We start from the raw sequence: 13,437 nt of genomic DNA, 5'->3' as shown, positions 1-13,437 counted from the left end.
CATCAGGTAGAACTTTTTAATGGAGAGAGTGGTTAACCATTGGAACAGACTGCCCAGGGAAGTGGTGAAGTCAGCATCCCTGGAGGTGCTCACAAAACATGGTGCTATGGTTTAGTTGATAAGATGGTGTTCAGCCAAAGGTTGGACTCGATGATCTTGGAGGTCTTTTCCAACCTCTGTGATCGCCAAGGCTCTGCCGCACAGTACGAATTAGAAAGGTCTATTTATTTCTCAGCCTCCTGAAGACAAACAATTCCCTCCCTGCTCTGACCTTTCCCCAGGTGACTGTCACGACTCGGATTCCCGCACGTCTCCCAGCACCCGAAGCAGGGCCGTGCCGGGTTCGGCGCTCCGCCCTGGGTTCGCAGAGCCTGGCAGAGAGAGCCCTGCAAAGGTTGGGCCCCTCGGGGCTGACTCACAGGAAGGCAGTGTAGGGCCGGGGGCGGGCACAGCACTTAAAGAGGGTGGTGGCGGGACCGGAGGAGCCGCCGGCAGCAGCAGCAGCAGCGCTCGGCCGGACCCGCGGAAAAGGCAAGTGGGGCGCCGGGAAGGAGTGGATGGATGGATGGATGGGTGGGTGGATGGATGGATGGATGGATGGGTGGATGGATGGATGGATGGAGCGTAGCGCCGGGCGGGATGGGGCGCACGGAGCGCTGGGGACTGGTGGGAGAGCCGGAGAGTGGCTCCAGGGCAAACCCGGCGGCGGCCGGGCGAGCACCTGGGCACACGGAAAGCGGGATATGCCTGGTCTGCGCTGCCCAGGGAGCAGCTGGACGCACCTTCATACCCGCCGTCACGCGTCGCCCGCTCCTGCCGGGAATCATATAATGGTTTGGGTTGGGAGCGGACCTTAAAGGTCATCTCGTTCCGCCCGGCTGCCACGGCAGGGACACCTCCCACTAGACCAGGTTGCCACATCCAAGCTGGCCTTTAAGACTTCCAGTGATGGGCCAGCCACAACTTCTCTGGGCAACCTGTTCCAGCGCCTCGCCACCCTCACAGTAAAGAAGTTTTTCCTAATATCTAAACTAAACCTACTCTCTTTCAGTTTGAACCCCCTCCCCCTTGCCCTGTCACTACGTGCTCTTGTAAATAGCATTGCCCCATCTTTCCTGTAAGTTCTCTTCAGTTCCCTTCAAGGGCCATCCACAGTGAGCTAAAACTGCTTCTCAGCTTTCCCTGTGACTTCTTTTGCACAAAAGGAATATGTATTGTACTGAACATGCCACAAAAATCCCAGTAAGCAACCATACCTGTGTGCTTTGCACGCATTTATGCACATGAGCACCCGTGCACCTTACCTGGAAGGCCTAAGGGGGCTGCAGGCTGAACAAAATCCTGCCTTTTTTGTTGTTGTTTCTCTTTAGATAAAAAAATTAAATTTCCTTACTAATATTTTTAGGATGTCATAATCACCAGAATTCACTAGAAATTGCAATAAAAAGTCCCATTGAAAGTGAACAGCCTTACTAATCTGATTTTTTTATTTTTTTTAACTGAGTATAAGTTAGAAAAGAGTTACAGTTGGACTCAATGATCTTGGAGGTCTTTTCCAACCTTAACAATTCTGTGACACTATTCTATAAGGTATTAATGCATCATGATCTGGTTCACTGTAAGTACTTCCAGAAACAAGACCTGGGATTCTTTGTAACTATCAATATAGGAACACAGTGAAACACTCCTGTGCCTTACTCCTGCTCAGTAATTTAAAGAAACAAAGTAAATATTCAGGCAATATTTTTTCCTCTCAGAATGGAAGAAATAAAAGAGAAGGGATGTATCCCTGGGCACATTTCCACTGACGTTATATAGTGTCCTTCATTCTACACACTGAATCATCCCATCAGCCTTTGTTAAGGAGAAACTAAAACCTGTCACTTTTACTTTTGCATGAGTAAGTACTCAGGACTCCGTTACAAACCTTGAGATATTTCATCTTTCTTTTTAAACTCTGACTTAAGAAAAAGCAAAAAGAAAGACCACAGCATTAAAAATATGATGTTTTCTCTATTTCAAATTGTTGACATTCTGAAACCACGATTCAGAACTGGAAATAGAAAAGCTGCTTATAAAAAGGTCAGCTTTCTACAAAAATGTCCATTTTGATGAAATCTCATTTTTTTTTTTTCAGGAAATGTTTCTGTCAAAAATGTTCAAACAGATCTGTAGTTTGTTGACCTACCGCAATGCAATCATTAGCCCCTGACTGGATTTTGTGTCTTTTGCTAACATGAACAAACATTCTGATGAAAGGGAAGATCACCTCTGGTGTGGGAATAGGGTCATCAAGGACTGAGATCCCAGGGCACAGGCCTTAGGGCATTCCTCTTTTCTGCTCATCCAGGGTGGCCTGTTCTCAACACTACCACTGACTTTTTGTCCACATGCAGGATTACAGCCTGGCAAAGACTGCCCTGAGGCTGTGGTGTATCAGTCTGTCCTGCACTGAAAGCATCACAATGAAAATGGTGTTTTCACCAGTGGGATTAATGATGATGGGGTGTGACCCTAGAGAGCAGGTGTCAGAAAGGTAATGTTCTCATGAGTGGAGAGAGTACTCAGGCTGAGGTGTCCTCATGGAGTGTCTGCTCACCCAAAATAATCTCTTTAGACCATGGAGAGGAGCAGATATTCATTCAGCTCACCTAAAATCTGGAACAACCAAGCTTCTATTTCCAGGATCTCAGCAAGTAGCAAAAACTTACTTGGAATAGTTTTTTTCACTAAGAATTTCAGAGCCTGTCATCAGGAGGTGCTACTTTTGCATGACTTACAGTTTTCATATGACTTTATGCTTAGTTGCTTTTTTCTTTCTGTAACATCAAATATAATTCTACAGCAATTTAAAATGGAGAAGATGTACTAGATAAACAATTTAGGTTGTAAAGCAGTACTCTCCAAACAGAAGATGTGGGGCTTTAGGAACAGCACAGTAACACACAACCATAATGGCTTTAGGAAAAACTTGAGTGGTATGAATTCACCAAGAAGAGAACAAATTCATTGTTTTCTACTACTCTTCACTAAGAATAGTTTTGACTGGATTTGAAGAGTACAGTCCTAAACTACTTCTCTTGATGAGAGATGCTGTGTAAATCTCATCACTTCATAAGCATCAGAAAGTACCCCAAAACATTTACATTAAGGAAGGGAACTGACAGAGGTGCCTATTCGAGTGTAAAAATCAGAACTTTCTTTTAATGGTCTTGCCCACTTTTCTCCCTCTTCCCCTTAATGGACTAAATTTACTCAAGTACCACCATCTGTTTTGAAAGACAGGATAGACAGAAATGTTGAAGTACATAAAAACTTCAATGAAAATAAGTGATTTATGCACTTTGGATTAGCAATTCATGTTCACTTTTCAATGGCAAACATGTTTCACCTTTTCTTTTGCAGTATGTCCCAATGGAGTCAAGTTCAACAACTGGAAATAAAATTTTTGGAGCAGGTGGACCAGTTCTATGATGATAACTTCCCCATGGAAATCCGGCACCTGCTAGCACAGTGGATAGAAAGCCAAGACTGGTAGGATTACATTTATTCTCTTTCATATTATTTCAGTTACGAACAATTCTTTTGTTTTCTGGCAGGTTTTAGGGTGCTCATTTATGAACTGTACAGACATCTGCACTCCAAGAATAGTATTCCACTAGTTATGGATTTAGCTGTTTAAACTTAAGGAATATCTGGAGGCAAGGTTTCACATTTGAACTTACTCCTAAACAAAATCCAATAAAAAGGGTCTAGCTGTAATGACATTACAGGTTTTTCATTAAAAAAATAATGCAAGTTACTTTCAACAGAAGTGTTATACAATTACCTGTTGCAGCATAAAATTATTCATTTGTCCAAAACCGCACTTAAAGCTGGATAATTCTGGGGAACAAGCCAGCTATTTCCAGGAACTCTTCTCTAGAAAGTGAATTTATGCACAAATTTGGATTGAATTTACTTGATAGTTATCGTAAGAAAATTCCAAACTAAATGCCAAAAAACCTTTATATTAGCTATATCTCAATTTTTCAAGCTAAACCCACAGGACTATTGCACAAAAACCAACCAACCAAACAAAAATTTGCACAGGAATATAATCTTTCCTGTTTACTGTACAGTATTTACGGGGCTGTAGGAATGCGGGAAGCAATAAAACCTCCTTTTTGCTAGACTTAGACTTAGCAGGCATATCTCAAACAGGCATCTGCCATCTGTTGGGCAAGGAAAGAGACTATCCCAAGGACAAGGATGCCTTGCTGTCCAAACTCTACCTCCCTCTCTCTTTTGCTCCCTAATGTTATTGCCCTTCGCATCCAAGCTGTACCATGAAGAACAGAACCAGTAAAACCTGGTTTTACCTGTGTTTGTGTCCTTTGTCTCCTACATACCCTTCATCAGTAGCTTCAGAGTCTTCCTGTATCCCCAAATAGTTTGGCCAGGCGAAGGCTCATCTGGTGCCTGGTGTGAAGAGATATATCTGCTGACTGGCCATCTGGCTGTTGCCTCCTGGAGCAAGTTATTACTGCCGTTTCCCTCAGTGGAGGCATTAATTTGGATTCCTCTCCTCTACCAACCTGCCAGATTTCCATGAAATTTGTAAGAACATACTATCTTTTGGACTTCAAGCCTGTTGTCAGCTTTGTCTGAAACCAGACAGCAAATTCAGTAATTATATCTCTGTGACTGAGTGAGAGGGACAGTTTGCATAAGCCCTATTTTCTCTGACAAGTGAGGTAGAAGTATTTAAATATTCACTGGAGCAGAGACTAGAAAACCCTGGTTGTCTCCTCTGGCTGACTCCTCACCCTGTTTTTATAGGTGCATATCTATGTGAGTATAAAACACCCCAAAATCTTAAAAATCAATTATTGGCAAACCTCTAACGATATTCAGGTCACCATATATTTAAAGCCTTTTTTTGCTACCTAGATTTCTGAACAGATTATAATTTTCTGTACTGATAGACTGACACATTACCCGACATTTTAAACATGTGTGGTTCTCATTCACTGATTTTTATTTTTTTTTTAGGGAGACTGCAGCCAACAATGAAGCAATGGCAATGATCCTTTTACAGAATTTGATAATACAAGTGGATGAACAGCTGGACCGGGTTTCACAGGAGAAGAATCTGCTCTTGATACACAATCTGAAAAGAATCAGGAAGCTGCTGCAGGTGGGTCATTACTTCAGATGACAGATTGCATTGTACACTGTAACTGGTCTCTAGAGGCTGTGCCCAGCCTCTGCTGAATGTACTTTGTTCCTGTGCACAGCTCAGAGCTGTCCTGATTGCTATAGACTCCAAGCAGCTATGGGAAGGCCAAGCTTTCAACAAGATAATTCAAAATAATAATTCCACTCTTGGTTTGTTTGTAGAACAATAATTCATATTTTAATGCATGCAGCTTGGATACAAGTGCTGTGACTTCTTAGGTCTGTGTGCATCTGTGTTTCACTGAGCTCTTACAAATAAAACTGTATAGATGGATGCTTATGGATGTTCATGTTTATTACAAATGTAACACCTTTCAGCCACATACAGATATTTAACTATGGAATAAAAATACATATTTGGGGCTTAAGGCAGCACCTGAAAAAGGAATCCCTGTAAATCATTAGCATGTTTGCTGTTTTATGCTTAGCTGGGATTATTGTTGTGAATGGCTTAAAGGATTTTCTGTTAGACTTCTGCAAAATGATATTTATTTTGATTAGCTGAATGTTTCTCTAATAATTGTTTATCTGAGGCAAGGATTCTCAGAGTTCCACTTCATTAGTCACCTACTTTCTGACATCTATCTGTCTTCTGCATATCCTTTATGTGCATATGCAACTGCGTTTAATGAAAGTTTGGGGTTTTTTCTCCTCTTTGATGGTGTTTTCCATCAGTACTTAAATGATAATTTCACTGCTTGCAAAACATTTTTTTATGAGATATATATATATATACACACACACACACTGGTCTGGAAAATCTTACCCTGACTTTGCCAATTATTTTTTTCTCTTTGTGACTGTGTCTTTCTGCTCTTTATCCCTAATTGTGGCCTCTTAAAAACATGACAATATTTCCATCACTACTACTTTTTCATCCTGTGTTATGCAAGTGGCCTCCTGTAACTTAAAAATGAAGTCACTTTCTGTTTCTTTTCTGGTTTGTGTAGCAGCACTTTTCATAATTTCAGTACTATTCAAACACCAAATTTACTGAACTGCTTCTGGTTTTAACTGCAGAAAGCTTAATCCTGTAATTTCTCTCATGGTCTTGGCACATTTTACCACAGTAGGGGTGAGACAGAGCTGTCTCACCTTTGTAAAGGGTTATTCCACAGTGGCGTGGAATGTGTGGAAAGAGCAGGGCAATGGTGTATTCCATTTGTACATTGGTGTATTCCTGGCTTAAAAGATAGTGCATTTATGATTATACCATCACAATGTGCACATGCACATTGAACCAGTATATACGTACGGACAAGCTCTACAAAACTAAAGTCTCTCATTGTTCCTTCTACTCTTTGCACCATGTATTTTTGTCTAAATTTTTTACCAAAACTTGAAGCATCAGTGCTGCATACTCTGGGAAATTGGGCACACCAAGACAAGCAATCAGGCCTTGGGTGCACACATGTGAGTTCACAAAATAACCAGTGTAAACGTGGCCAGAGTGAAAAATGCTTCCTTGAAATCCTGGCACATTTGGAAATTATATCATGAAGCGCTTCACGAAGAACACAAAGCAAAGGAGGCTTGCTCCAGACAGACAAAAGGAGGAGAGTTTTAAGTCATTTGTGATTAAACGGTTTCTCAGGTGGCAAGGGTCTGAGTCACAATTCCAGAACAAGCCAAAATGCTCGGGCATCCCCATTACAGCTGAACAGCTGGGTTACAGTCACCACATACTAGTTACAGGAGCACCAGCGCTGGTCTTTTCCTTCTCTAGAAAGAACAACAGTCAAGTCCATATGGAGTAGCCTGACCCATCATTTCATTCTATTGCTGGCTCTGAAAAGTAGTGCCCCAAAGGTGCAACATGCACCAGCTTGTTTTCCTCCATCACCCTGTAGCACTGCCAGGCCCTGCCTTAGCCAGCTTTTTCAAGCAGGCAGGTCCCTTTGCTCCCTTGGCTTGCAAAGGTCTGTAAATTTGCATTACAAACTCCTTGAGAGGCCACGTGCGATGCTGGAATTATACTGCTTATTAAAAAAGGATCTGAGTCTTGAGCTCTGTAGTAGAATGTTTCCAGCTGAGCAAAAAAACCCAACCGCTCACTAATAATGCTGGCCTATCTCCATTACATCAAGACAGCAGATAACCTGTATTTAGATAAAAAGCTACTCATTTCAAATTACACATGTGAACCACCAGATACAGATATTGGAGTTTTTCCTGACCTTTAACACTATCACCCACAGTCTATATTCTGATTTCCAGAATAATTTATGTAGGCTGGAGTAGGTCCAGGCTCTTGCAATATTTGAGAGTTATTATTATTATTTTTGAATAAGACAAATAACTTAAACTCTCTTAAGAAATCTATGACACCAGTTATTAGGATGTTTGCGTAACATACTATGTTACAACTTTTAATCTTTAGAACACAAAAGATAAATGCGTTTTCAGCCAAAGTATGGGCTGCATGTTCTGTAGAGCTGCACAGGCAGTCTCCTGGCTTCAGCTGTTAAAAATATATCTTCATTGGTTAGGTAAGTACATCAGGAAAGAAATGCTATAGTAGTTGAAATCAGCTGATAGCCTATCTTTGTTATTAACTGTCAAGAATTGTGAATGGACTGTGAACTGTTCATGACACATAGCATGGACAGTATCTGCCGTAATGCTCTTAAATTTGAGTATGCAAATTATGTACTTATGAGTCTAGTTTTTTTAATGCATCACTGGTTGCATTTTATTGCTGAATATATGCAAAGTTTGGAGATGGGCATTTGGCTTCCCACCCGCAGCTGGAAGCCCTTGCAGATCCCTAACTCTTGTGATTTGAGCTAGTTTGTGACAGTTTCATGAGACAACACCAGAAGAATGTGACTGATGTGCATAGTGGAGTGCCATGGCTCCTTTTGTCCCAACGTACCACCCACAGAAAGGGAGGCTGGAAGGGTACGCCGTAAAACTAATGAGATTTTTCACTGACTGATGAAAGAAAGAGTGGGTTCCTAAATAGGAGAGGAAGCTGCTTTTGTAAACATCTTTTCCTTTCTGGTGACTCTGCGAACAGTGTTGGTTTGACTTTCTCTGAAGGTTTGTTACCATGAGCCCACCTATATCTCTGCTTCGCTCTCTAGTGCAGGCACTTCTTTGAAATTTCACAGTTCACACTCCTCTTCCTTCCCCTCTCTACCACACACAGAAATACAGGCACATGCACAGCATGCACACACACAAAGCTGTTCAACCTCAATACGCGATCTGAGTACAATCTTTGTTGATTATTTTGAGCCAAATTGTGTTACCATATTGAGTAATACTCGACAAATGAGAAAATGCTGGAAATCATCCCTTATCACTACGTACACAGCGTTATATGTTGAGCTATACTAAAGGTTCCTAAATACTATGGCAATAGTAATAATAAAAAAAGATTAAATTAGAGAACGCACAAAAGCTATTCAGAAGGAATCTGCAGTTCTTGGTAAAACACAAAATGAGGGAGTAAAATTTAATCAGAAATACAACTGTGGTGTTAGTGAAGAGCAACCTTAGAAGAGAAAGCAATGCACGCTTTATAAATGGCTTGTGCAGCCGTTTGCCAGACAGACAAGGACTCCTTAGGATCAAGATTCCTGGTGCTGTTACTGAATCTAGAGATAATTATGTCTAGGAGCTTCCAGCACCATAGCCAAGCACACCTCACCTGAAAGATCTCCCTGGGATTCTTTTTTGTTATAAAATTGAGAAAATGTTCTATTTTGACCTTGACCTGAAACATCTTGACATAAATATGTCAGTTGTTCCATGAAAATAAGTAGTGAAAGAAGAGAGAATTTGCCTGCCTCATAACTGTAATACAGTTTTGGGCAATCTTGGGTGTTTTGAAGGTCAAAGACTGGAACTCTTAGCACAAAGATGGGTCTGCCTGGCACCTTTGCTTTTATCCCACAGGGACCATCCCTATTCTCTCACCATTAGAGAAATAACTATGGGATGTGGCATTTTTTGCTCAGACTGCTTACATCTTCAAAATTATCTGGAGGCAAAGAGAAACACTGACCAGGAAACATGCAATTTGTAAAAGTTGTAAGCACTTGAAAATAGTGCTGAGAAACTTAGTTAAGCAGCTGTGGTTACTGCTAGCTCTCTGTAATTTGCTTCTCTATTTCCTGCTTTCATTGAAATATCACTTTTGACACTAATCTGGTATAAATGCACATATTGTATTAAAATCATGGTCAGCATTTTAGGTTAAAATCCTTCATATGTACTTCTTACATTATTATTACTTCTCTAGTCAGTAAATTGGCTTCATTTTTATAGCAGAGCAGCCTTTGGTTTCTGTGCTTTTCAGTGGGATACAGAACAGACCAGTCACTTTCTAATGCTAAATTTTTTGTCCATCTTTCTGCAGAGCTCCTGCTCCCCCCAGCAGTGGTTCTGGAAAGGGAAGAGGCAGAAAATGTTCAGAGGCAGTGGAGGAAAGAGTGGGGAAACTATGCCTGTGGTTCTTTCTCCTTCTTAAAACCTAGATGGAGAAAAGCAAAGCAGATTAGTCACAAGGAGATGGTTTGTGCTGTTGCCATGACAACAAATAGTAAAGGGCAGATGTTAAGCTCAGGAGAGCTGCCTAGCACTTCAAGGAACCAAATTGCAGGTGCAACAGTCTGCACAACCTTGGCCCTTGAACAATTACATCCTAGTTTTCAGAAAGAATGTTTTCACATGACAGTGAACCTGTCCCTGATGTAAGCTCCTGTACAATACTCAAGTAGATTTAGTACACAAAGACGACGGGTGGAATGCAGAGACACTCATGTAAGACAGGCACTGTCCACATTCCTGCCTCATATGCCAAAATCCTCAGTCAGGGAAACGCAGCCAGGCTGCAGTGCACCAGGGGAGCCAAGGCAGGGGAGGCTCAGAGTAGCTTGGGAATCAGAGGTGGCCACTACGCACCAGTGTCCCACTGTTCCATTTAGGAATGATGCTGGTGGACAATTGCCTGTAAGTCTCTAATAATGTTCAGTGATGTTCATCTCAGGGATGTCCTTCCCCCACACACTCCAAGCTAGAAATCTGGAGCACTCATCAGGTACCTGCTAGACAAGAAGCAGCTCCATGGAATGCAGCCTGGCCCAAGGGTGGGTTCAGGTGAGCTGTCAGGAGCTGAAGAGCCACTGTCTGTGCTGTGCACTGCAGTGGGTGCAGGATGACATCAGGACAAAAGCAGGAATTCCCAGAATCATCCTACTCATAACTGAAGCCCTCATTTATGCTCTAGACTCAAGATAACTTCTGAAAGCAATCCTTTCTCATTAATGGCAACATGCATCTGTGTCACATCACTGTTTATGGTATTCAGGGGGAAATCTGATTACATAAATCTTCCTTTATAAAAGTGAAATAACAGATTTCAGGAATAATAAGAAGGGCTGCTCTGCTCATTTACCATTGAAGCCAAAGTTAATGAGTATATTGTGTGCTCTGGGGAACAATTTGCTGTAAATTATGTATATTCATGAAATTCATTTAATACTCACAGGAGATTCTCCAGTATTGGTGAACTTTACCCAATCACCAGCCCTGCTGGATTCTAAGATGAGGGGAGGAAGGGCAATGGGATTCTGCCTGAATGAGCAGGTCTCTGTGAACACACACCACTAACACCTTGGGGTCTGCTGATAAAGGGAAAGGTGAGGCAGAATCACCAGATATGATGATTCATACCAACCAGTTATATAAAAACAAACTTTTGGAACTTATACTAAGTAGCTGGGAAATAATACTTTAGTTACATATACTTTCTCCTGCAGAGGTCTGTTTTGGGGTTTTTTTATGGAAAGGTCTGGAACAGCATCTGAAAGTATCTTCTGTCATCTTAAACAACATATATTAACATTATGGCACTTCTCTCCATAAAAAATTTACCCTGTTTCTACACAGTACAAACAAATAGCATCTTACTTCACATGATGGTACTTAAAACAGTAACACAGTAGTGCATTCCTAATTCCTATTTCATGTTCTTGGTTATACTGCCCAGTTTGTTTCTATTTATAGTGGAAACCGAATATCATTGTGCTTCTCCAGACAGAACTAAAATGAATATATAGAGGTTTTTTAATTTAAATGACTGTTTACATAAGCCTCTATGTCAGAAAGGTACATATATGAGGAATCCTAAGATTATTTATTTTGGTACCTCAAAGAAAGTGGACAAAATAGCATTAGATCTGAAACAAGACACTCCAGTTGGTACTCCACAAACAATTCTAATAAGCCCTGTGCTGAGAAACAGTTGCAAAGAGTGGAAAGAGCCACTGATGTTTAAGTTGCAGTTTCCTGTTATAGCGTACAAAAGGGTAAGAATGGAACAAAATAGAGAAAGTTCCTAATAAACCACAAAACATCCATTTCAAAATGTTATTTACACGTATTTAGCGCTCATGCAGCCTGCCAGATCAACAACTCGACACGTTAAAGTGGGACATGTGTTTCAAACCAGTGTGTCCTGCTGCCTAACACAATTCAGATTGTGTTAGACTGCCCCCAGTGAGTTTTCCAGTTCAAACATTAAAGCTGTTAACAAAAAATTTTGGCATTCAGATTGGAAACCCTGCATAGAAGTCTGTGTGCTAAAGCAGCTAGCTGTCTGCTCTTAGCAGTCTCAGCTAACAAAGATTATAAAAATGATTGACACAACACCGAAAGAGGTTACCTATTAGAAGTAAAATATTTTTGGGTTTCTAGTTATTATTTAAAGAACACAATTCTAACAGCTTATAAATGTTTCATTTTGGTTTTGCAGGACGAATAGGAGTTAATTTACAGACAGAGGTAAAAAAAACAAGGAAACAAACTAAATAACCTTTTGTGGGCTTTGTTCATTCTGAAGTATTAAGACCTCAGTTGCAGTTGAACATCTGCCTGAGAGATTAGTTAATAATACTCAGGTCTTTGAGTCCAGAGGAGGAGGGGGAGATGGGGATCAGTCCTCTCTGTCCTCTGCTGTTTTACCCGTTTTCATAGGGAACACCTGTGTTTTTATTTATTTTCAAATAAATCTCATTTAAAAATAAGAAGTTACGAATTCTCAAATAAATCTCATTTAAATAAGAAGCATCACTACATTATTTATCCCTCCCTGGCTGTACAGCTCTACTGTCAGATGATGAGTTCTAGAGATATGTATTTTCTGTAGCTGTATCTCACCCTACCTGCTCAGAAATCTGCTGTTTCTATAGACTGTTCCTTGACTGATTTAGTGGCTGCTGGGTGGGACTCTGCAGTGGAATTTGAGAGGTAGACAAAAAGACCTCTGCCTTCACAGCTCATTCACTGTGCTTTTACAAACAGCTTTGCCTATTGCAATTTGGGTGCACATGCCCTAAAAACATTATGATCTTTTGGAAGTTATGCATCAAACACTATGAGAAAAGCAGAACTACAAGACTACAGACCTATGTATTAGGACTTCCCACACATCATAGGAGTTTTCTAAAACAATGAGGTTGCCTTTAAGCTCTCTCATGTATTTTGAGACAGGGAAGGGGAAATCTAAAAATACAAGAGCAGTCTAAATAGATAGTGTCACAGGTACTTCCTCTTAAAGACCTAGATAAAACAGAGCCATCTTTCTTGTAGAAAATGATTTTTTAGTATGAACACTGCCTGTTTAAATACAGGCTTTCAAGAAACTCCCAAGCAATTCATCTTTATTGGGGTAACATAAGGACTGACTCTTTCTTTGTATTCTACTACTGTCTTCATCAGACTTTCTGCCTGGATGCATTAACAAAGGTAGAAAACAAATCAAGGCAACATGTTGTTTGTTATATTTGAAGGTGAAAACGGGAAATAAGTGTGTACGGTTATGCCTTCCCACCCACACATTTCTTTGAGATACACAACAAAACCAAATCTTTCTTTTTTTTTCTCCCTGGTTTTTGATTTTATGAAAGATGAGATATTTGCTTATCTGGAAAGATGCTGAATATCAGAATTTGTAAAATAAGCATATAACAAGTGAGTAATAGGGAAGGAAATGTATTTTTGCTTGACTTTGTAATCCTGTTTCTCATCTCTCCATGTGCCGCCTCTCTTCCATCAGTTTCTCTAAATATTCATTCAATATGAATGACCACATCAGTGGTCATACTAGCTAACAGTTCCAGGCCTCCAAGTAAAGCTCCTATTGTATACAATCAAAAGCTCAAGAAGAGTTTTTCTAGCAGAACTTAGAAAAAAAATACAGATGATGTT

At 40.6% G+C, this 13,437-nt stretch overlaps 1 protein-coding gene across 1 annotated transcript in view; it reads left to right on the top strand.

Moving 5' to 3' along the window:
- The first annotated feature begins 358 nt into the window (after positions 1-358).
- The window catches only part of STAT4 (signal transducer and activator of transcription 4), a 73,460-nt gene continuing 60,381 nt past the window's right edge, over positions 359-13,437 (top strand). Inside the window, exons 1-3 of the mRNA XM_064661860.1 lie at positions 359-531; positions 3,406-3,534; positions 5,035-5,179. Of these exons, the coding sequence (XP_064517930.1) occupies positions 3,407-3,534; positions 5,035-5,179 (273 nt within the window). The 5' untranslated portion in view covers positions 359-531; position 3,406. The remainder of the gene's footprint in view (positions 532-3,405; positions 3,535-5,034; positions 5,180-13,437) is intronic.

Source organism: Pseudopipra pipra, chromosome 7 (genome assembly GCF_036250125.1).
Source record: "Pseudopipra pipra isolate bDixPip1 chromosome 7, bDixPip1.hap1, whole genome shotgun sequence".
Lineage (NCBI taxonomy): Eukaryota > Metazoa > Chordata > Aves > Passeriformes > Pipridae > Pseudopipra > Pseudopipra pipra.
This window is presented reverse-complemented; position numbering and strand designations above follow the sequence as displayed.